At 32.6% G+C, this 26,728-nt stretch overlaps 1 protein-coding gene across 1 annotated transcript in view; it reads left to right on the top strand.

Annotated features, from left to right (window-relative positions):
* LOC130898690 (potassium channel subfamily K member 18) overlaps positions 1-26,728 on the top strand; it is a 96,623-nt gene that overhangs the window by 34,164 nt on the left and 35,731 nt on the right. Inside the window, exon 5 of the mRNA XM_057808154.1 lies at positions 20,451-20,728. Coding sequence (XP_057664137.1) covers positions 20,451-20,728 — 278 coding nt within the window. The remainder of the gene's footprint in view (positions 1-20,450; positions 20,729-26,728) is intronic.

Below are 26,728 nucleotides of genomic sequence, written 5' to 3'. Positions count from 1 at the left end.
AAACACGAGATGGAAATACCAAATGAGAGAAGATAGTGAAAACTTATCACGTAAAACAAACAGATGATCCTTATACGTGATGCGATGTAGTGATGAAAAATCTGGTTACTTTTGGATTAACAACCAACCTACCCATCAGGTTACAAAGCCAAAGCACTAGTAGATATTATTACTCACAGAGATCCACTCACCACTTTTTCACTTCGTTACTTACTTACTTAGTTTTGTAATCATCATTGTTAAGCCGGTCACAAAATAATGAATAAAATTTTAGGTGAGGTATTGGTTTAACTCACTTGAATTTTTATGAATGGCAGCCATAATGCAATAACAAGAGACACGCGACGTGCAATATTCATCTATGCTATATTTTGACCTTGAAAGAATTGCACATAATATCTTGCCCCACGTCAAGCGGCCTTTATCAATTTCAGGTTGAAGATTTCCTTGCGGAGACGCACCAGGGAAGCAGAATCTATTATACAGGTGGAGTAAATGAATCAGATGAAACTTAATAGATGTCTAATACTGATTTGAAGTCAGATTCTCGTGAGGTAACGTTTCGCCTTGAATATAATCCAATGTAGGGCTGAGGTTTCTGATTTCCTGTAAAATAATTCGCGTAGTTTAATTATCTGTCGATAAAGTAGGATGACAAGGTTCATCAAGCCTTTTCCACCCTCTTTTCGATGAGATGTTCTAATAGTGGATGACTTCGGATTGTAGTTACTGTTCTTCATTATCATTGTTCGTGGTAATCTCTAAGTTCCTTTTAGAATTGTTTTTGTCCATTTCATGATTTCACAAGAGTACGTCAAAACAGTCGTGATATAGGTATTGATTGCCTGGACTGAGTTGCCTGTCTTTAATTTGGACGTCATAAATGATTTTACTCATTTTATGTATTGATCCTAAATTTTAGCTTTTGCCTACTGGTAGCCAAATAACCTGCTGAAATATCAGGTATTTGTAAGTTTCTCCGTTTTCCATCGTTGTACGTTATCTCCGTTGGATAGTTGCAAATATCCTTTTATGAAAATGCCTTTCTCGATATGTTGGATCTTTACTTAAATATTCTAAACTCTATATAGATATCAGTAAATAATCGATGTGTTAGATCGAAAAAATAATTGATTGGACGCTTACTTGCTGCGCATTATTATTATTATCATAATGATTTCAGACAATAAAATGTGGTATTAGAGTAGGTACAAATAATGGAAAAGTTTCCGCTTTCATTTCAGTTAAATATTTTTTTTTTAAATGTTCGTAACCTGTATCATGAATTATACCACATATTTTTATAACACCGGTATCTTCAATGTTGTACCAGTAAAATCTATGCAAATATATAATAGCTTGTAGTACACAGACTCGTGTCCAAAGTTACAATGATGTGATTTATAGTTTGAAACAGTAACGCATGGTCCTTCGTATGCTTACACGATCATATTCGATCGACGTATCAACCCTCGTCACGCTTTATTTTTCAACGGCTTTGTTGTTATTAAAATTTATTAATGCTAGCATCATTTATCACCGAATTATTGCGCTATGCTTCTCAATATGGAAACGAAATCATCTACTGAACCGTCGCTATTGAATTCTTTTGATTGTGATAATTTTTTGGTATAAAAATCAAATATCACGATCCCATTACAGATTTTTCATGATTAGTGAGAGAAGCTTGAATTTAAAAGCTGTGATACTGATTAAAATTTACTGTGTATACACGTTGCAAAAGGGTTGTCATGAAGAGAAATAATACATTCTCACGCAGCATTCTCTTATCAATGTGTCTCATAATTATGAAGAGCACAGAGAGAGAGAGGAATTTTTCTCCGCTTTCTTCCTTTTTCTTATTGTTCACTTCCTTTCTTCCTAGGGACAGTCTTCCATTTGTTTTTTTGGGGCTCTCACTTTTAACCTTCGTTATTGTCTTCTATAGTAGTTGGATTGTTTCTGGCAAGCGGTGAATTCTAACGTTTAGAATTTCAATGTCCGTCTTCAATTTCCTATTTTCCTCATCTATTTTCTTATTATCTTCTTCCATTTTTTTCTTTTCTCCCTCAAGTTTTCGTATTCTCGTTCCTTCATATTCTTGTTCATTTTATCGGCCGACGTTTCCCTATCTTTGCTGAAATACCTGAAAGTACCTGAAAATAAAAGATTAAGCACTACTGAGAAGTACGGTTATTTTTAAAAACGCGGATTATCTCCGCACAATCAAATTCTTTTATGCCAAGGGAGCTACTGCAAAAGGTGAAAGTTTTATCAGGGTCTTATCTGACTACCTGAGTCCGCTTTCACTGCACTTCATTGAAACACGTGTTCACTATATGAAATCACTGAGTCAATTGGTTCCTCGACCTTAACTACCTCAAACTACTTTTAAATCGCTCTCACTATTTGTTATTTGTTAGGTTATCGCCATGGAGAGATTTCAACATTACAGATGTAGTGAGTAGAATAGAGTGACAATTTTTTTAAATCTGTCTTTCCTACCCAATTCATAAATAACATTTGCTTCGTGATATTACATAATGTGCCGAGCTGAATATACCATTTCAATGCTATATACATCATTTATCCGCCACAAGTGACATTGAGAATTATAAAGTTAAGCTTATATCAAGTGGTGATATGATATCGTAGTGAATGATGGCAATTTTTCCTCCCAATCTTTTGAAATATTGCTGTATTATCAGCCTGTTGCTATTCCTCCCCACATATGAAAAAATCTCAAAAAAATACGGCCACTAATCACTTCTTTGACACTTTTGACGAACGATCAGGGCGTCAGTGGCATTCCCATCGAATGTAACGAACATCCCAGTCCCCCAATAAATATTTATGTCTAACAAGATGGATGGATTGCTCAAAAGCCGAGGACTGGCTACTCCAACGTGCCCTCGAGGCCAATTTTCACACATACAAAATTCGCAAAACAAAATTAAACAGTCAACAAAACATATTGGATTATTATTATGAGAAATTGGGGCATTGGATATTGGAAAATGGATACGAAACTATTGACTATCTTATAATACATGGGGTCAACTTTGAACTCCGGTGATAAAATCATTGAATGTGTAAATAATAGAATTATTAATTATATTCATTTGCCAAATGTATATATTATTTTTCCTTTTTTTTTTCATTTTACTTTTCAAAGCTCTAGGCGAATTCCGATACAGAAGACTTGCAGATTCTTTTAAACTTGGTTATGGACTATCGATTATTTCATTAAACAAATAGTCTACTTCACCAGTCACGTTAACATAATCATCAACTACATAGAGCTGTATCGACTAATCTCTGACTAGTTAGTCATAACTTAGGAGCTGACAACACCGCATCACTAACGAGTATTTAACCCACTTTCATAGTTTGGCATTGATTTCATTGTAAAATTCGTTTTTTTTATCAACTGCAGGTAGTTGATAAAATACAAAACACAACACCCGGGTTGGGGTCAATACATGGGTTTAGCCTGTTGTTATCCATTCACAAACACTGAAAATAGTGTGCCAAAGGTAAGATACTCGTAAAAAGGAAAGAATTTTATTTTAACAGAATAAAAATTAGGCATTATGTACATAGTAATAGGTACACTTATTTTTTATTGAACATTATACATAAATTATAAAAAATCATAATATTCTTCGTCATCTGAGGAACTGTAATCTCCTCTTGACGTTCTAATTAACGGGTCGACTTTCCGATCGATCAAGTTGTCAAGATCCTACATTTTCTCTTCTTCTTTAACGACATACTGGACTGCATTTCGCCAATTCTCTGATGTCACCACCTTAATGGCTTGATCAAAATGTAGCTTAACGTCTTTAATTTAGAATGTCGTGTTGTCTCTTGCTACAAAACCTTTAACTTGCGCCCATAAAGTTCTATAGGATTTAGTTCGCAATGATATGGCGGTGTGCGCAGCAATATGTTTTTCTGCTATATCTTCCACGGCGTATTTCATGAAACAGTGTTTGTATGAATTTGCTATAGCTAATAGTCCTTTTTTTATCAAATTATCTTTAAATTGGAGTATTCTCTATGCGTCGAGGATGATCATTTACGTTATCCATAACTACTACTGAATCAGCCGGAAGATATTTTATCATTTCACCAAAAAAGTCTTCAAGAACATCTGAATCCATGTCCTCGTGGTAATCTCCCTGACGGAATTCCCCATTTTATTACTCTACACCTTTCTGAAATAGACTATAAAAATGGCGCCTTTATAATAATTAAATAATGGATATATGATATCAAGAAGACAGGTCAAAGTATTTATAAAAACAGTGAATAATTTAACTTAATTTTATTTGATGTACTTTTATAAAGTATATACAAACAACTGACAGTGGTATTTTATGACAATTGGCAATGGCAGGTTCTCTATTTCATCAATCTACCCTAGACAGTTGATTCCGGGCTATTCTTATCTGCATCATATTATATACCAATCCTGCTGTGATAAATTGACCGACTAAACTAATTTGAGCATTGTATCTTCAACTATGGACTTCCTCGCTAAAATCCTAAGGATATAAAACAGTAGGAATCTTCAATTTAGCGTCGCTCAAATGTTTGGTATAAAATTCTATTCGCAGCTTTGAGTGATTTCGCAACAAAGCAAAAGTATCAAACCTTGACTTTTTTACGAAAAATTTCATTATTGGTATTGGCAGATTCCTTCAATGATATTTCTGAGTTACCCAATTTCCCTCTTCTTTCAACCACATTGATTTTCCTGAAAAAAATATACCTATAAACGTAACAAGTCCCTCTATATTAGTAAATACGAATCAATTTATAAGGAATAATGTACTACATCTAGTCATTCAAGTATCTGCATTTTATTAAGGATTATGATGGATCGAGAATTAAAAATGAAAATTTTTGATGAAAAAATGATGAATAGAAAAACAGCTGCAATATACAGTGTGCATAAGAATCGACATAAAACAAAGGCGTATAGGGGAGCCCATAATTAGCTTTACATATTTCCGTACTTTTCAGACCTCTTCTATATGTTTTGTTGATAAATCATCTTGACTTCAGTTCTCTTTCAATTAAATTTTCGTTTAAAAGCATACAATATTGACGTTTCGACCTATTTCAGTCTTTATCAAAATATGACATATCTAAATTGACTTATATATCGGGGTCTGAAATTACGGCCGTATTAAAATGTAAAAATATATATAAAAGTGTAACAATATCAACAATCACTTTTTAAGTAAATAATAAGTAAAACAGAGTCGAAGAATCATGTGATAAAAATAAGAATAGAAATAGAAGTTCTTAGAATCGGCTAAAAAATAAATGTATAGAGGGAGTATTAGAAAGGGAAAACTGCGTCCTTATCTACATAATACTTTCATAAGGTGTGGTGTGGAGTAATACAATTAAAGTTACGAGTCTATTAATATGAAAATTTAGTACACCCTTATTAAGAAATATGGGGAATACCGAGTCTGACTGTTTACCGATACTACCACGGCAAATGCTCTTACGAACTGTCCAGCATAACACCTAGAGTAGTACTTGCAAGACCTATTCGTTAGGCAGACGTGGCTCATGAGTACCGAGTTCGCTAGCCCAAAACGTCAATTTATCAGGCATTTCTTTGGAGAAGTGCAAACCTGTGGAATCAGCTACCAAAGCACGTCTTTCTCGAACACTGCAGCCTACAGAAGTTCAAGATAAATATCCTCAGGCACCTCCATAAGGTAGGCACCACTCGAACTACTCGAGTACAATAGGATTTACCCTCTTGAGCTTGATTTTTACATAAAAAAATGTCAGACGCCCAATAGAAATAGAAAAGAATCTGAAAAAATGTAAAATTACTTTAGTGAAAGCTGCTTGATATCAGTTACAAGATTTTCATAAATTATACTATAAAGATCAATCAAAAGAAAGTAACAAAAACTTTCTCAAGAGTAGCTTTTCTCAAATATCAATTTAATAGTATCCAATTTAATCTCAATTTTTCACTTTATTATCAAAGTAATATGATTCAACTACTCACACAAACTGAAAATTATTCAAATCAACAAATTTTCAATCTCAATAGACTGGTTTCTACCTAGTTAACTCCATTTCCACTACAGAGTTCTCCCATTTCCAGTTTTTCAGATAATTTTAACAGAAAATATTTCATTACCATTTTCCTCTATCAGAATGAAAAGAGAACTAGCGTTAACATCATTTCAGCTTAATGGCTTGAAATTTATGTTTTCCGAATTATGGAAAACAAAACATGTAGTTCTATAAAACAACGAATCATTAGAATTTGATGAATTCTCTCAGAAAGTTCCAGGTGCACATAATCGTTTTGATTTGTTTTCAAATAATTTGTGTACTCATTTAGAAAACGGTGAGTTTCGCTTGACTATAAAGTTATGTTATTATTTTTGAAATAATTTGAAGCTAATATAGAAAGTTTTTATTTCCTCATATATTTTTGTGTCAAATAACAAGATGCAAGATTTTTAGTTGTTTGAATATTGTTGATCAGTTTGATAAAAAGAATAAAAATGGATAAATGCAATGGGACCGGATCAAAGGTGTACAAATTTAGAAATATTAATCAATTATTCCTCCTCTTTTGAAGAACAATTTTTTCTCAATAATACTTCTATCGAAAGAATTTAAAAACTTAGGTTATTATTTGGAAATGACGTCCACCTTATTTTTGGTCACAATAAATTTTATTTTGTTTATTATTACGGTATATTTGGAATAAAAATTGAGATATAAGGTTGAAAATCAAAATTTTGTTTCTTGGAAAGTACGTACATACAAAAACTGAAAATTTGAATAAATAAAAAACAATTCAATATCATAATTTACACAATTTTTCAAAAATATTGAAAAAATTTAGTTAGGTTAGGATTGCCTTTCTTCATATTTCATGTTTTCTTTGAGAAACGTTGAATGAATTTCACAATTATTTTATTACTGTATAGAATTTCGTAAATAAAAGGAATAATACGATTTATATTCTTTTTTAACAACCGAAAAGAAGTTGAACTTGTTGTTTTCGAACTCAGGTCATATGCGTCAAAAAAAAATTAACAAAATGAAAGAAAATTGCAAGCATTGATTTTTCGATCCTTTATATGCAAAATAGGGTGGACACAAAGCGTTTACAAAAACTTTAATTTGAATTTTATCATTAAGTGAGTATTTAGAGGTAAATAGAGTCATATAAGTTTTTGCCGAATTTTGTAATTCACCATATAAATATGAAGTCAGCAAAGTGACGTAATAAATGATATTTCTCATAATATGAGCAATATAGAGTCTTGAGGTTGAGTGAGCTATGAGAAATACGTTACTTGTTATAGCAGTTATAAAGTTGTTTTTCGCAAAAAATTAACAATAACCCAGCTCCAAAAAGTTCCCATTTCCAATAGGCTTGTGGTCCTTGGCCGCATGAAATGCAGCGTCATGTTCACGAACTCAAGGCCAAATATTCTTAAAAACATCAATTGTACATTCAATTCTTATTCTTTTAATTTTCTATCTAATAAAACTTTTAATTAACTTGAATTAAGTTTTTAATGAATTCAGCAAATATTCTAATAAGATCACTTCATTCAACATGTCAATTCTAATCGTTATATTTCTACAATTATGTATTAAAACACATTTGGTCCAAAAATTATCGAAAACTTTGATGCACATATGCACTAAAGTCATAATTTAAATAAAAACATTTTCCAAATATCTTCTCAAGAGAATTACGGTTTTTTTCGGTAAAAATAATTATATCATTATCAGCCTCAAAATCAGATAATAAAAATGGATGAAATTCCTATAATGATAAATCGTACAAGTAAAATGTTAATAATGGTCTGAAGTTTTAATATCTCATCTGGTGCGGCATACTTTGAAATATTATTATAGTCGTTATGTAACTTCACGAAAAATCGATCAACTTTTACAACAAATTATATAAAAAAAACTACTAACGATCCATATTTTTCAGAATTATAACGGTATCAATTACTGATGATGACAAGCCTCTTATCATATTTGTTAGGTCAGGTGAAAAAGTGCTGAACGACGAAAGCGTGAACAGGCATATGAATGATCATAATGACTTTTTATTCAGCTAGGGAAGTTATGAACCTAATGCATTTCGGTAACAGATTATTTTTTTTATTCGGTATGAATATGCATACATTTTCCAGCAGAAATATTGAGAAAACAATATTTAATAAACATATAATTGGCAAGAATGTAATTTTTTTTAATCCTTCATATATTCTTTTTTCTCTGATGGCTAAATCATTATAAAGTTTACTGTTCCGAAAGATCTGTACCTCTTTCATGATCTGTTTCAATATACGGGGAAGACTTGACCCAAGAGTGATTTTTATATAAAAAAGCTGAAAAACAAATCTCTTTTCAACTTTACTAGTTCCAGAAAGCTACAAATTTTTTCAAATCATCCTCTCCCCGAATGAAGCTCATTGTTTCAATTGTATTTTAGATTCTAGGTCGTAAATCTACTGTGGCAAGGAATTCACTTGGATTACGTTTGTTGATATCCAAACATTCGTTACCTATTTTTCAATTCGAGCTAACTTTTAATCGGCATTAAGTCATCGCTAACCTTGCAGTTAGCTTTTACATTTACCTCTTCAGTATTTTTCGGGTTGGTACTTTAGTTCGTCGATCGTTCAGTACAAGTGGAGAGCTTTAATAGCATACTTTTTCTATGCCTTAACTACGTTAATTATATCGTTCTTGATCACACACTATTTTTCAATTTTTTAAACGGTATAAGAAAATAAATGAATTTAAATACCTAAATGACGCGCAAAACGCATTTAGTGTCACATGACTTAGTGTGACGTAGAAAGTAAGTAAACAGACTTAAGTGAGGTTAGAAGTAAATACAGTTTAAACAGAGTTGTTGGGATTCTTCTAAAAAAACACTCGCACTGCTGTGAGTATTCAATTGTGTAGAATACAAGATGACGTATCGTTGGTACATTATACCATAATGTACAACAATGTTTTCAAGCTATAAGAAGGGATTATGCAAGCGTCAAACCTGGCAGTCCAGTATATGTTTGTGAAGACCATTCCAATGTAAGGTTTATCTATTGGTATTTCAAAAATATTATTTTTTACTGTAGCTTGAAACAGCTTTGGAAAATTATATGATGTTGAGACTAACACAATGCAAAAAAACCTGAAAAAAACTGCTGTTCCAACCAAATTCGATTGCTAGAAAGAAAGGAACACCTCGTCATCATCTTTATGACTACATTTTAATAAGGTAGAAGCAAACAAATGTGATAATGACGTTACTATAAGAAAGTCTAAGCCAAAGTAAATAATTCATTATTAGCGAAGAAGGTAACACCCATGAATGCATCTACCTACAACAACAAAAAGCGTTTGAAAGGTGACACGCGGCGACCACGTAACCAAAAGAAACATGTTTTCTGTCACGTCTTATTCAAATTATCTTCTATAATATTTTAAGTTATGATATAATACAATTCAACATATATTCATAAATGTATATGTATATATAAGTGAATTATGAATTTTTAAATATGTTAAATACCCAAATTACCCACCACTGCAAGGACCCTATTAATAAATTCTAACTTATAGGATGTAGTAGTGTCCAGTGAACATCGTTCATTTGCCATCTACGCGTTTTCCAAAAGAAAAGATTCTCAATCGTCACCCTACGGTATAGAAAGAATAAGTAATGTACCAAGTGTAAATTCAATTCGTTCCTGAGTTGCAGAGTCGCAATTGCTTTGGCTATAACACACCTCGTCCAGGTCCTAGTCGATATGCAAGAACCCCCAAGAATATTGAATTGGTGGAACAGAATTTACGTTAGAAACAGCCTCAATGGCACTTCATTTTGTGGAAAATCAAATCATCTAGAGTTGAAACGAAATGACTTAGTTCAACGTAAATATTAGTGTAAGTGGTGAGAACTATGGGTTGATGATAACGGAGCTGTTTGCGTTGAATCGATCATTCTCATTATACACGTGGTTTCAACTAAATGGTGGGACCCAATACACGGCCAGAGCTTAGATGAATTTGCTTCGAAAATATTTTCCTTGCAAATCGATTGGTCACTTTGAGGACATTCCGCGACCTCCAAGTTCATCCGCCTAGATACCCATGGATTTCCTCATGAGACTACCTCATCAGACTCGTTATAAAATTAGCGTGAAATCCGCATCCATACACATATTTTTAATATTCTTATTAAAATAATATGCCAAGAAATAATTGCTTAACTTAATTTGCAAAAGAGTTTCTATCACCAGATACCCTTTAAATGCAGTAGTTAGGTTCAAAGTCAGCCATGTTTATATGACTAGTTTTGAAAGAAAAGAAAATATTCGAACAACATCGCGAAAATGTTGTTAAACTCTGAAAAGTCATCAAACTGACTCCATAAGTATTGTATTATTCATTTTTTGGACAATAAATACCGAAAAGCATTGCAATTTAGTCAAAACCATAATCATTTGTATAGGTTCAATTCTTTCTGAGATACAATATTGATGCAGGCGTTTCCAAAACTTCTACCGCTGTCGGATACGATGTCACTACTGCGCAGCATGTTAGAAGTATTTCTCTGTTGCCTACCTAATGTTAGATACAAATTAAAGAGATATTTGAAATTCTTGAGGCTTTCAAACATGTTTCTTCTTCACTTACTCATGTGTGTACCATCCTCAAACAATTCTTGAAAATCTAAATTTTGACATTCATACTGAACACACTGTTTACACTACTACTATACCACACTCAAATCACACTGTGTGATGCCCGTTTCGACTACCAAGTTATGGTCTTCAGAGACTGAAGGTGAACTATACTAATTATATTATTATACTAATTATACCCAATGAAACTTCTCCCGCGAAAAATAATACAAGCGGAAAAACCTATTTGGCGGGAATATTTACATTTGTTCTTTAACTACTAAACTATAGAGTGGGCTGTAAGGAATAGGCTCTTTGTCCCTATTTAAACTTAAGCTTTCAAATGCATCCAACAATTTATTATTGGATACATTAATTAATAATTTTACTCGATTCACTACATTTACTCAATATTGCCCTGGAATCTTTCAATCTTATTTCTACAAAGATAAGAAGGAATTTTCAATAGAGTTATTAAAAAAAAGTAGGAGGTATGACTTATGCGATTGGGAAAAAAAAGAAAAAGAAAAAAAGAATTTTGCATACCGTACTTTAAAAGTATTACGTGATTGAAATTTTCTTCACTTAACAATTTTCTGCCGTGAAAAAATGTAGGATCTTACACTAAAAGTTAGTTCTTAAATATTATCAAGTTTATATTCTACTACTAAAAAATGTAATTCAAATTATTGTGAACTGAGGTATTAATTAAATTTCAGAGGTCAATAGGAGCGACAAAAGTTGAATAACGTACAGGCAGCAAATTTGTAAATCCGTCACTGCAACCAGATTATGTATCACAATATAAGGCCAAAGAATTATCAAATAGAATCAGATTGTGTATGTACTTGAATTATATTAGTAAAAATAAGGCTCAAATATTTTCAATTTTATTAGTAGACTGTACTTTAAAGGTGGGAATAATATGTTTTTACGTATCAAAAGTTCACAAATGAGTTAGTTATTTTGATTTTAAACGTTTTTGTAACACGTGGTTGATGAATTGTGTAGATTGTCTCCTATTTTATGACTATAGTAAAAACAATTCACACTAAGTGGAATGCACAAGAATTTTATCAAATACAATCAGATTGTGTGTTTGATTGATTCTAATGTGAATAAGACAAAAATGTTTTCAGTTTTACCAGAAAATTCTAACTTCAACTATAGCGGGGACAAGATTAATATGTTCTAACGTATGAAAATATATTAATAAGTTAGTTTTTTACCTTGAATTTCACTATCTTTGAAACACGTGGTTGATGGATTTAGGACATTTCATCCAGGTGTAGAAAAACTATATAAGAATTACTAATGTGCTGGTTGATCATGTCCTATCGTTGTGATTTTGATTTTTCTTGTTTAATTTCACTATTCACCATATTAATAATGAATTTTTTAATTGAAACATATTGTGTTAGGCTACGTAGTTAAAACGTGTAGCCTATTGAGGTTAAGAGTTAAATGAGCGGGAAGTAAGCTGTAAGCTGTTATATGTATGCGTAGGAATATTTAGACAGATATAGAAGGGGCGAGATGGTATTGGTTGATGCTGACATGTGAAGGGGAAATATGATTGGTTGCGAATAGAGAGGTTGCATGCCTAGGCATGCGCAATCTACAATGTGACATCACGCTGGTATTGAAATGTGAAGATTGTGAAGTATGATTATTTTGTATACTTACAGATTTGATTCCAAAAGTAATATTTGATTCAAAGACATGTGTATATAAGTATTTATGTGGTTTTGAAATTTAACAGTTGCCACATTCTTAAGGTTTACAAGTAGAGTTGCCAGGTCGCGAACCTAAAAGCCGGACAGACCAGCCAATTTGGTTGGACATTTGGTACGACAAAAAAAAATAATCAAAAACTTCTTCTCTTCAAGTTAAACTATAGAAAAAAAAACTTCTTCTCTTTGAGTTTCACAATAATAATAATAAATAACAATAAATAATTATTCATATTTTTGGTTTACCGAAACCTGCTTTACGAGTAAGAGCTCAGTTTCTTTGAAAATGTATTTGTAAATATCATTACATATCAAATGTTATAAATTAAATTCTACAACCAGCATTTTGGCAACAGTGTCTACACGTAATCTGTTGCGTTCATATATGTAATACTTCTATATGGATAGATGGTATGGGAAAAAACGTACCTTACGGTACCGACAATATTCATTTTCTCTCTTGTTCCAGACACTTTATCTATACTGCGCATATTTGAGAATGCGCAGAATCTAGCTGAAGCCCCGGAGGATAGAGAAATCGTTGTTATTCGTCCTTAGTCGGAACAGCTTCCACTTATGGAGGATTATTACATATGTGGAGACGTTCGTCTCAGAAAATATCAATTATCTCTTTTGATCCGATCGGAATTATAGGAACAATCTTTGTTCCCATGAGTAAATATTGTTCAAGAGGCCAAATTTCAGTTATTTCATCTGGGTTGGGATAATTCAGTTTGCGTGGTGTTTCTATTCGACGATTAAATAGGTAAAAACATGAATAATAACTATTGATTTGTAGTTGGTTTTGTGCCGAAGATTGTACAAAATGATTGTTTTCAATCTTTAATTTATACTATAAGATTAGTTTTCGTATTTATCTATATATATATATATATATATATATATATATATATATATATATATATATATATATATATATATAAATAATCAAAATCTTATTGAATAAAATTTATATTCATATTTTGATTTGGTACACGCAAAAAATAGATGAAAATTGAATACACAATAACGTGAAACTCTAGTACTTTACTTTTTAAGGTGGTACAAATGAAAATAAAGCCATTTTATGTTCTCTCCACTTTACCTAAGGGTACAAATGAGTTGATGATACTTTATATGTAATACAAATCATGTGTGATTTTTTTAAAATTGATTTAATCAGGATTTTCCAACGCACATGCGCCGAAGGTAAGACATTGGAGCTGTTGATCCGTTCTCAAAAAATTATTTGTTCTCAGTTTTTAGAGGAATGCAAGTAGAAAATTTGACATATTTAGATGGTACAGCTAAAGCTATTCACTCCTTGATTTAATCAAAATTAAATTCGGTAATGGAACGAGAATAAATTCGAAATAGAGATGGGACGGGATTCAGTACTGCAGTAGTCTCTCTAGTTTCAACGGGAATCAGTAGTTCGCTTATTAAGATTATTATTTTCCCTGGCTATGAAAACTGAGGAAATATGTGGCCAACATTAGGATAACGTCGACATTTTGGAAAAATCTGGAAAACTAGAGTGTTATTTTTAAAACTTAATTTCTGTCCATGAACTGCGTTGAAATCCGGTTTTGATCATAACTCTTATTCAAGAATGGGTATAAAAAGCTCCAAAAGATATGAAATAAAAGGAATATAACCGTTGTTCACATTTACAAGAGTTTATTGGAAAAATGTTTACATCGAAATACATTGCTAGGGAATTCATTTCTTAAAAATAACATCATTCAAATGTTAACTGTTGCGTATGTAGTATTCACTTAATCCAGCACTAAAATTGACTATAACGACTATAACTCGTGGCTGAGATCTATTGGACCTGTGTGAAGCTGCTCCATCATGCTGGAACCATTTTAATTATGACCACTGAAGTTTTCCAGTTCAGGCACAAAGAAGTCGTGCACTTAACCCTCCAAATTCTCTGTAATGGTGCGCCTCCTTCCATCTTCAAAAAAAGTAAGGGCTTATAATTTTTCGCGGGGACATCGCTGCCTCTACGGTCACTTTAGGTAAATGTAAGACAGGGCGCACATTGGGACACGTATAATACGTGTGAGTTATCGTGACACAAGAAACACGAATCGTACTTGCTACTCGTGCTGCGTGGTAATCCGTATAATGAGACACGCGTTTTCAAATGGATAACGGTGGGGTTTGGATTTGATTGGCAGTTGGCGACTAGTCGGCATCAACATTTTTGACCATCGAATAAAACTTGTTGTTATTGAACTCAAGTTCTGAATCAGCATGATGCTGAGGAGGTAATTTTGTTCTATTTCTTGATGAGGGAGAAATTTAAATCACCTAATAAATTTATTCTATCGAAGAACTCCCCTTCTATCATTTTTTCTTAAAAAAATTAAGGAAAAACTTCTTAGTCACCCACACGTGGCACAGCAAACTGTATCTGAACTATATCGGTACACATCTGTGAGCTCACGCGTGTTGTGTCAGGTCACGCTGTGACCTCAATCTTGTAGATTACAAAACCACGTGGTGTGCTGCTATACGTGTCCCAATTTGCGCCTTGTCAAGGGTTTCTGATGTTTGTGTTTTGGATTGGTCATTTTGGTTGTAGACGTGTCCATTGGGATGAAAATGAGATTTATACGAAAACAAGATGTTGGTAAACGTTGGGAAGCACGCAATCATTTGGAGGCCTCAATTCTTCCATCAAATGATTTTGCAAAGGTGCAGCCCCTAATCTTTGTAATAGTTGTGAAATAATGATTATCTATGCACGTTTAAAACAGCAGAGCGTTTTGAAATAGATAAGTCAGGCTCTTCACGATCAGACTGAGTAACACTGTCGACGTTTTTGCCTGTTCTAGAAGGCCTTGGGGGTCCGAATTTTGGTTTATCCACTGTTGATCAGGTAGCTTTAAACTTCTCGATTTGTTTTCTAATCAGTCGAGTGCCTAGTGCATAATTCAAGTGACAAAAATTCTACGCACTACAGTCACCGATTTACCGTTTTTGTAAAACTCACGCACGCACAACTCACGGTCCGCTCTTGAGAAGCGACTAAACTTCCAGGTTGCTGACATACCTCGCGCGTTTCTTCAAATAGCTCCATTAACGCAAGAAACAATATAATGCAGGGCTTTCTTTCTTCTCTGTATATACAGTGTATCTGAAAAAGCTGATAACATTTTATGATGCATCTTAAGAAAGTTACGCTTTATTGAATTTTTATAATGTAGAATTTAGGAATGGAATGTTAGAAAATTTTTGTCAAAAAATATGAATATGAAAAAGAGTGAAGCATATATGTGAATGTAATAGATGAAAATCTCACGTGAATTAAACTAGGTGAAACGTTTCCTTGTAATTTACACTAATATAGGTATTATCAATTTTGGTTAGGCTTAACTTGCAAAGATACGAATTGCTATGTTTATATAATCAAGTTTCAGGATCAAAGGGGATAAGTCAAACTCCATACTTAATTGACTAGCTGCTTTTAGAGAGGTACAACATTTAGCTGCTATCAAATCTCGTAATCTCATTAATAGTTTAAGAATCTTCTGAAAAAAGGGACGTAAAGAACTTGTCATCGACAATATTAATTTCCAGCTAAGTGCACTTAGAACTAAAAATAATCAGATTAGCTTCGTTTTTAAAATCGATATTTACAAGTTACGGCTTTTTCTGATTCGTGCGTTCTAAAATACTCCAATGACGTAGAGAGGAGTTATGACAGGATACTTTACGAATATTTTTGAGAGAGGAAATATGTCATGATTTTTTAAGCAACTAGTATCGGTTTTTCTCATAGAAAGACCAAATTTATTATATAAACTGTACATTTTGGGATTAAAAACTTCATAAATAAAGTGTTCCACAATCTGATGGGTTAATTTTTACTTAATCCGATCCTAAAGTGACTATTTTAGTAGTCAATTTTCCTAAATACACAAGCTTAATTGAATTTATGAGATGTTTGCATTTAGTTTTAAGTAAGTTTCATTTTGACATAAAATATTGATGAAAATCTGTTTGATGCTATTTAGTAACTTCAAAAAACAGCAATAAAATATACAGAGTGTTCCAAGACATGAAAAAAGTTTCTGAGTTATAGGCCTTTAAAGTTAAATCAGAACTCATATTTAAGTATATTTTTTAAATTATATATTCGAACATTATAAATTTTTGATATATGATTACATATATCATGTATGTTTCACGGAATAAATAATTCTACACTACTATCTGAAAGCAAGGGGCGGCTCACACCCAATGGTTAACAATCCGTAACTTGTACCTGTACAATCTTAAAATAGTAAAAATGAATTTTTAAAAATTTGACGCCATTTTATAATGTATTTATGAAGCTTTGATATTACGTTAAAGTATTCAGCATATATTTCTTAATTATTTATTTTTCAAGCTTTTTTAAGTAGAAATTGGCCATATTTCCGACAGTGGGTGTTAATATGCCCATAATCTGAAACTACTGTTCTATTTAACTTTTGTGTTTTGTTCCTTTCGTTTACTGATATTTTATGATGCCTCAGAAACCCTCTCAGCCAATCATCATCACTCCTTTGGATTCCACGTTTAAATTATTTTAACTGCAGAATTTCTTGACGCATATACGTAATACTTTGTGCGATAATGGGTTGCATAAGCTTAAAATTAGAGATATCAATGTCCTTTCCTGTTTAACGATTGGTAAAGTCTTTCTACCCAATTTAGACTTTTTTCTTAGTTCTCCTCTAAATATCGTTTCAAAGTTCAACGTGGTTTTTTATAAGGTTTGGCGGCCCTGTACACTGCTATCTTGTATAAATAAAATGATTTAACAGACATGTGTAGGTTTATTGAAGAGAATAGAGAAGATAGATAATATAAATAAAATATTTAATGAATTCTTGCCACCTAATAAGTTCATTCCCAGGTTAAATTTTATCTATAAGTTAATTTTTTCAATCAAAATTGGTATGTGGGGTGGAAATAATATCCGAAAACGCTTCCCTCTAGTTTTTTTTTTAAATCCAGTGTAACATATTCAGAATTAACCCTATGTATCAACACGTAGTATGAATCTGAAATTTCATTTGATTGACTTCAAAAACGTACCTTCTCACCCTGTTTGACTGTGTAAAAATGCAAATCTCTTTTTGGAATTCCTTTTGTTTTGGGTTATAAACTTAAATACTAATTGTTGATAATTTCATATACTAGAATCAAACTTTAAAAGAATACTTCCAGTCCACCCTAAGCTGGCGGTCATAAAAACATCTGGAACTTATATGAATACAATAATAGAACAGTATTTTGAGGACGATTTACGGATAATGTTGAGAAATATGTAAAAAGTATTGTGAATTATTATAAAACTTCATCTTATTCATTTGTTGTGTTTTATTTTAATATTCCAACAATTTTTTCCTTGAAATAACGGTTTCTTCGTATATGAAAACCGTTTACTATGAATATGTGAGATATGTTTTTGAAATTTATGCCTTATATTTATTGCTTTTTGTTTTTAGTTAAACTATGTACACTAGAAAAGATCTTTGCACTCTTTAAAGTATTTTTAAAGGCTTCAAGTATTTCTCTACTGAAATATTTGCAATTCAGAAGTGTAAAAAATACATTTAAACTGTATCTGTCGTGCTTGAATTATTATAAACTCTTTTTCAGTTTTCCTTTGATCCACTTCCGTGAGAATTTTTCAATAATTCCTTTTATAACCTTCCAATTTCTCGGTGAAAATAATTATTCGAGTATCGAAATATAATTTTAACTCTCTTTCAAATTTCCAAGTAGTCTCGTACCTTTATAGATTTTGTATTTCGTTTTCCGTTTCCAATATATTTCTTTCAGCTTCGATCGAATTGAATGCAAAACTTTCTTTTTCCATTTCGTGACAGATGTTATACGAGAGGCAATCTTTCATTTGATGGCTAATAGGTTTTTTCACGTTCTTATTATTTTATTTCCAGAAATAATATTGGGTCGAAAAAGGGAATATAGAGAGAATGAAAGCGGATATGGATATAGAATTTTAACTTGAATTCGAATCCATAGGGCAAGAGAAGGTGATAAATAAAGCTATTACTCGATATAAATTCAAAGATATAGATTTGATATTTGCTAAAGAATAGAGAAATTCTATTGAACATTTAGCGAATTATAATTTGAATTGAGTCTTTTTGAGATAAGAGGAGAAAATAGTGAAATAAAATTGGAGAAGCATTCTGTTCAGTATACTATTCTTCTCTTCCATCGAACTTTCAATACACTTTTGACGATGCCTTCAATGACTTTACACAGATAAAGATTCTATATAATTGTAAATAATAACATTTTAGCTAGATCTCTTTTTCCTTCTGCTATCAATTAATGGGTGTTTGCGATCACTTCTGACCATTTTATCCTGTCTCTAATGGTATGAATTCATTCTCCCGTGGTTCTTATCTCTGTCTAATTTTTGATATTTTGGAGCCACGACATCCTCTTAATAGAACGAATTAATTTTTCTTTAAAAGCGTCAGTCAATTGAAACAATCAAAATATTACGGACTTATTTACTGAACTGATCCGTCGAGGTATATACTGCGACTCAAAAAATCTATTATCTGAGCTGATCCATTACCTCACTACTTCTAAAAAGTCTAGAATATGGTATGACTTTAATAACCAGAGATCTTTGTTTTCTATTTCAAGCGCTCCCAAGTGTAGTGCTCTTAGGTTGATACATTCAGCAGATCTACTCTGGTTATACTTTCCCAGAAGAGTCTGTGCCCGACTCAACTCCTGTAGGTTGTCCCAATAATTGGTTTCGTTCATATCTACCTTCTTCTCTAGTACTTTTTCCATTTACCTGTAACTGATACCACAGAAGGGTTCTAGTCCCATGAAGGGCTTGTCTGCCCCCGCTTTAGCGAGCTTATCAGTTATTTCATTTCCCTTCGGTGTGTCCCGGTATCCATTGTAAGGTAATTGTATTTTTCTTACCTAGCTCGTTTAATTTTTCTAGGCAATCCCAAACGAGTTTGGATTTTATGATATTGGAGCTTAGAGCTCTAATGGCTTCTTGACTATCGGACTGGATGATGATCTTCTGTTTGCAATAGTTCCTCACAGGATTAAACTGAACTCATGTTTCAATTGCATAGATTTCTGCTTGATAAAATGGTGGGTAAGCTGCCCAGAATGTTTAATAGCATTCCTGTTCATTTCTTTTATGGTGTTTTGATCCCATTTGCGTTTAGAGTTTATTATTGAGGTGAAGTTTTTCTCAGAGCTAAACTTTTTCTATGCAACGTCCTGAGGTATATCTCAGCGTTGGTCATTATTTAGAAACAGGTTTTCTTTGATGTTTCAGTCTGTAAATATTCTAAATGATGTTTTCTCTACCACGCTTTCCAGTACTATGCGGAGAGATGGGAGATTTAAAATCATTTCTAGTGCCGCTGTTGGACAATATTTCATGGTCAAAGTTGCACATAACCAAGCCAGTCTTTGTACCTTTGTACCTAGAATCTAGTACCCCAATCCACTGCCCTATATGTGATGATTGGTGTCATATTTGACATGTACAGCCACCTTAGGATCTTTGGGTTACAACCCCAATTCCTTCCTGCAAAGTTTCTGCACACCATCAGAGCTTTTGTGGCTTTTTAATGTTTGTTCCAGAGAAGTTCCGTATCTTGTGTCAGTCCCAGATATTTCCCCTCTGTTTTCCACTCGATTACCTGCCCGTCTAATTTTGCCACATGCAGGCGTCAATATCTACCCAATTGTATGTAATTATCTAATTATTACCCGATATTTTATTTTCGATAAGTAATTGATTCCTTGAACTGTGATTCTGTTCGCCTCCTGACCAGAATTGTTTTGTATAATGATACAGAACCAATTATAATTGAAAAAGTCGAATTTAATATATTCAATCAACGCATAGAAAGAATTGAATGCATAACGAATTATTTGTTTATTGACATTGACATTTGTACTTTTGTTGCAGGATATGGAAATATTTACCCTAGAACTCTTCAGGGTAAGATTGCAACTATAGTCTATGCTATAATCGGTATGCCCCTTTTCCTACTATACCTTTCCAATATTGGCGACATAATGGCCAGATCATTCAAATGGATCTATGCCAAGTGTTGTCTCTGCAGATGTTGTCCGGGCGTAGCAAGGAGAAGAGCTATAAGGGCTCTTCGAAGGGAAGAGAGGATGCAAGTTGATTATGTTTGTGACGATGAAAAAGAAAGTGAAGCATCTAGTGGAAGTGGTAAGGTAAGATAGAAAATTCCAATTCTTTCTGGAGAAATTCCACTTTTGAATTAAATATTTTAAATATCTCAGAGCCCTCATTTTTAGACCAGCATTTATGTTCAAAACAGCCAAGTAATACTCTTTATTAAGCGTTTGAACTTCTGGTACGAATAAATGGTGGTAAACATCAAGGTGATCGATGAAAACGATAAGCACCACTCTCATTTTTGATCCACTTTGACGTGGTTTTTTCGCTTTTTGCTCGTTTTTGAAGCACCATCCGCTAGATTGTTGATTCATCGATGTAACCTCCTCTTGCTTCGTAGTCGTCTAGTTGATTCCATTGGTTTTCAGTTCCGTTCCATTTCTTCCAAATACTCTTTGGACAGCTTCCAGGAATTCTTGTCGTTATAGTCCACGGTACGTCGAGGTATTTTCAATTCAGTTTCAATGGTACGGTTACTTTGCCTAGACTATGAGAACTTGCGATCAATGGAATAGTTTCAACCGATTCATCCTTGGTTTTACCCATTTTGAAACTTGTAATGTAAGGTTCTAATTTAGGTCGTGTGGTCTAGGCTATTATAAAGAATGTAACAAACAGTAGGTCAGATGATAAGTTTATGTCAACAAAAGTTTAAAACAAAAGAAATAAGAATGGAAATACGAAAGTAACGAAATGTAATAATGGTTCATCCACTAGTCTAAATCTGAGATTTCAGCGATCCGTCGTCTTTAAGTCTTTTAAGTTTTTAAACAAAATAATATGCCTTCTCTGGAAACCGTACATCTTATAGAATATCTTAAACACTCAACGCTTCTAAGCAACTAACTAGCTCTCGCGCTTTTTTTAGCTAATTTTTATATTATATGACCCCTCTTACAATTGGGTTCGTCATGATGTCATCTGCTGACCCAAAAACTACTTGAGTACTTAGTAAAACCTAAAAGAATAGAGTTGGGGGAAAACTATAAACGATAATTGAATGAAAAAAAATCCAATTGAGAACTTGAAAAATTTGGAAAGATATCATTTCCTACACAAGTATAAATTTGCGAGAATAAAAACAAATTGTATACGAGCTTTACAAAAATATTTCTTGGTCCAAAAGTATAAACCACAGTACCTCTCACAAGGCTAACTAGAACTAAACTACAATCATGAACACAGGAGAAATAATTCACAATTAAAGAAGACTCTGTTTCGACCTTTGCTCGATAATATGAAAGAGAATTTTGTTGTGTATTATTTTGTCATTTAGTAAATGCGTTGGGTGAAAACATTTGACTAGTAGTCTATTTTGTAGAGTTCTCAGCAACGTTATCAAATCAAGCAAAAAGATCCAGGTCTTTTGGTACAATTCTACCAATAAAACGCTTCATATCCAAAATATTAACCAAAACGAGTTTTTTTTTAACGTTAGTAGTAGACATTTCTGCAACATTTTCAACGATTCCGTAGGCGTTATTCTATCGAAGTTACACAATTTTAAGCAAACTCGCTGTTTAGTTTCTTTTTCATAGTCAAAATTGCCATTCAAAATTTACTACACAGTTGATGAACACACATTAATTGAGCGCTCAAATTATCATTTTTATGAAGAGAGGGAGCAAGTATTATTATAGTAATATATGGGGTGACTCCATATAAGTTTTTTTGTATTCATATTTATCCTCAAAAGAATGTGATTACTTTAAATCTTGTTCAATATTGAACACTTACACTAGACTTGACTAACTAATGTAATAATTAATCAATACTCTTATAACTATTTTTAAATTTATTTAAATTCACCTGTTAGTTTTCTATTTCGTTCGGTTCACTATGAATTGTTATTATAAACTGAACTCTAGCTACTAATCAAACTAGTATATATACCCAAAAGAATTTCTCAATAATTCTAGAAAATAAACAAACAAATATATGAAAATACCTTCCTAGACATCATAAATAAGCAGCTCTCCAACCTCCATTATAACCGAGTAGGTCCGGCTTCATGGTCCATATTGTGGACGAGTTTGTAACAATATTTCTACAGCAATAAATGTAGGTTGACTTTTTCTCATATCATAAGAATTCCATGTTTTTTATTTCAAAGGTATGGTTAATACCTTCGCGGTTCACTCATTCAAATTTCATGATTTATTTTACTCGAGGTTTTTGGGATAGTTATGTTAGAATGTTTCAAAACTGCGCTATTATGCTTTTAGCCAAGGAGCTCACCATCTGTTGATAAGCTCATCCAATAACATCATTTATGCAATAAGCGAAGCCATTTACCTGACTAAAAGCAATAAAAATGAGACGTCACAGAGTGGCTTTTTCTACAATGAATGTATTCGGAGCCCTCTTTATATAGTTCTATATTATCTTAGCTTGGCACCTGTACCTTCATAAAACTGTAAAATTATGTCCATAAAGAATATTAACATAAAATAAAAACAAGGCTTGAATATGTTCAGAAGTGTGGCAATTAATAGTCTGCATGATGTTTATAAATGTAAATATATCACATTTAACCAAAAAATAGAGGATGATTCAAAGAACTTATTAATATTTTAAAACATTTTTACACATTTTATTGAACTGAACCGGTGAAACAATTCTGGTAAGAGATGAAAGATTCTCTATTCGAATTTTCGTTTTTTGAGGCTTAGCCCTTGACGGATGAGTAATTTCTAACATAATTCTACTACCGAAATTCTACTGATAAAACCAAGTATGGCCCAGAAATTTTCCGAAAAACCTATTCCTTCTTTTAATTTTGACTTTGTACGGATAAATTCTATTTGCTTCATAAATTCTCTGTAAATGTGTTCTACTTATTTTGGGATCTATTGAATTTGAAGCAATTAAATCCCGTAAATGATAATGGATGACGATTTAACGAATACCATTATTTCAGTTAACGGTGGGAAGCTTGACAGGCGCTGAATGATTTATTCACGAACGAAGAATGTCATTCTCTGCTTTCCGGCCTAAAAAATACAAAGATTAGATCAAATGGAGGAGTGTGTGATTAGATTAGAAACACTTGGGTGATTATCTAAAGTACCACGAATCTAGTCGACAGCACAAAGATTATACTGAACACACTGTTTACACCACCACTACACCAACACTCAAAATCACACTATCAGACAAGCGTTCCGATAACCGTTATCGTCTTCAGAAACTGTAGGTAAACTGTTTACCTCCAGAACAACGATTGTGTGTTGAAATGGATTAATTTGGAGAATGGTTCAATGAGCTGTTCCACTATTGAAATCTTGTCTTACTCACATATTGAACTAGAAAGGCAATGTTGGAGAGATATTTTAGAACGATTGCTCATAATTGTATATTTTCTAGCATTTCACTATTTGGCTCTCAGGGGTCATAGAGAGAGGTTAACATCCGATTAAGATTCGAGTGAGACAAACGGCAACTATAGATTTAGTAAAGTTGATAGGCCGATTTGATCAAGAGCTGAGAGTTTACATAAAACAAGGATAAGACGATTAATGACCACTCAATTATCATGTGATTTTCCATACAAATACGTTTAAGATTGAAGAACATTTTCTTAGTTTCTAAGCCATCAAAAAAACCATAGCTGAGAGTTTGACATTTAGGTATATCATAACAAAACTGCAGACGCCAAGGATATGATAATGGTGCCAATATGCGTGGTGAAAAAAGTAATGTCCAAAAATGTATTCTTGAAATTTATCTCCTCGCTTATTTTTTACTTTGTGCTTTTTACTTTTTTACTCAAGTGCTCAAGTAAGTTCGTTTTCTCTAAAACCACTTTCTAAAACTGGATGGGAGTGGATAGTATCGGTGAAGACCGTTGGATACCAACTAAGTCATATATTCTGTGATGCTTTAAAGCATTTAGCAGAAATTACAATGTCTTTCTATAGAAAATCTAATAGCTACTTTCGAATTTGTAGTTTCACTTGTCATATGGTATGACAAGATGAATATTATAAGTAAAATGTAGCCACATGTACTGACTATACAACATCTAGAAGCAGAAAATGACATAAAAAAGGCATATTGATTATTGAGGGGAAGATGAAGATCATGAATTAAATGTGGAAGAAATTATCAAAATAAACTATTTTTAAGTTTAAGATAGTGAACTTTGGAAACAATGCAGCGACTTTTAAATAGTTTATCCCACTATCTAAATAACCGTGAGAATTATTGCTACCACACCTGTTACAGTTGTGTCTGCTAAAAGGAGTTTTTCGAGACTTGAGATTTTTAAAACATACCTGAGGAATTCGATGACACAAGATCGGTTTTCAGCGCTTGCTATTATTTCAATCGAGAACGACGTAGCTCATAGGTTAGATTATTGTTCTTTAATTAGAGATTTCAGTCTAAGAAAAAATTGTAAATATCAATATTAAACTTTGTAATCTCTGTATTTGTTAATTTTGTGAATCTAATTTGTCAAAACTAAAGTTGTATCACCTAGCTAAACTGTATTATTGAAAATAAAACTGAGAAATTCTATATTTTACAAGAGTTGTTTCACCTATCTGCGGACATAGTCTTGGGTGTAACTGTAGAAACAGTTTATTATATTTGTATCTTCTTATTGAACTATATGTTGATATTTCCTTGGTTTAATACTAAACTCGCTCTGTATCATTTTATATATTAAAAAAATTAATGATTTCCAACCGATTTGCTTAATTTTTTTTTCAGTGAAAGGTATTGATGCATAGATCAGCCATCAGCCATATGATTTCATCTATTTTTCACTATATCTATACCTCAGGTTCTAATATAGCTACAGAGTTCGTTTTGGTTTAGGAACACTCGCTGAAACACCTTCTTTCTTTTGAGTTTTTGAACACCTAAATCGGTTGAGCTGGAGAGGAGCTAGGCGCGGACATTCAATGTGGAGTTATGGATTTTTGTAGGTTTTTGGCAATTTTTCTACATTCAAAGATCTATATCTCAGGTTCTAATATAGCTACAAAGTTCGCTCTTTTCCATTATAATGATTTCTGATACTTATTTAATGAAACAATGAAACAAACCGATAAAATCTCAACAGAATTTTTTAACCGCATGAATACACCGATCGCGTCAAAAACAATGAAACCAACTGAAAGAATGCATACAATAATTCATCAACACCAAACCCATTCCAATTCTACACTAAATATAAATTCCTGATATCCTTGTGAATAATAAAATCAATATATGAAGTGTACATTTTTATTGGTTGACGCTCCTGCTGTTAGTCAAAACACTCCACGGGTATTTTTGAAATTATTCTAATTATAATAGAAAAAGTTAAATCAAAACATCAATTTATAAGTTACTTTATTGAACTTTGAGTATCAAATCTAATCCCAAGATGTTATATAGTGTATTCATAAAGTAAGGCAATAAGAAATACGGTATATAATAAATGTGATGACTCCGTTGCTTGATAAAATTATATTTGTAATTGTAATTTTGTTTTAAAAAAACTGAATTCGAAGATTCAATACTTAATTCGTAGTACAAAAAATGTGAACTAGAAGTATGACTAGTAATTACATCGTGCCCCTGAAAGTATTGAACCACACGACACCATAAGAGTTCTAGGATCACAAAAAATTAATTCCCATCACTTTGCTGTAGTGATTTGACCTTCAAAAAAGTGCTCTGAACTTTTCAAGGAAAGTATTGCTCTATAAAGGCTCATTTCAGAGGCATAAGAATGGGAAGTGGAGAATCACATTTTATGGTGCGAGAACGATAGTTCTGAAGAATGTGCCAGGTAGGTTCAATCTAAAGTAAAGTGCTTTGATGATTTTTAATAGAATGCTGAGGGAATTAAGGGTAACATTGTCCAGAAGGACGAGAGTCGAAGATCTAGATATTGACGTACAGAGGATCAATTCTGAAATAATATAGAGTGCTGTCAAAGTACCGTCGAATGCCACCGGTCTCACTCCAAACACCCATCGCCTTACCTAACCTAACCTAACTAAACGCTAATTGGCGACTGAAATCTGAAACCAGTAGTG

Source organism: Diorhabda carinulata, chromosome 10 (assembly GCF_026250575.1).
Source record: "Diorhabda carinulata isolate Delta chromosome 10, icDioCari1.1, whole genome shotgun sequence".
Lineage (NCBI taxonomy): Eukaryota > Metazoa > Arthropoda > Insecta > Coleoptera > Chrysomelidae > Diorhabda > Diorhabda carinulata.
Note: the sequence above shows the minus strand (reverse complement) of the source record. Positions and strands in the feature narration are given on the sequence as shown.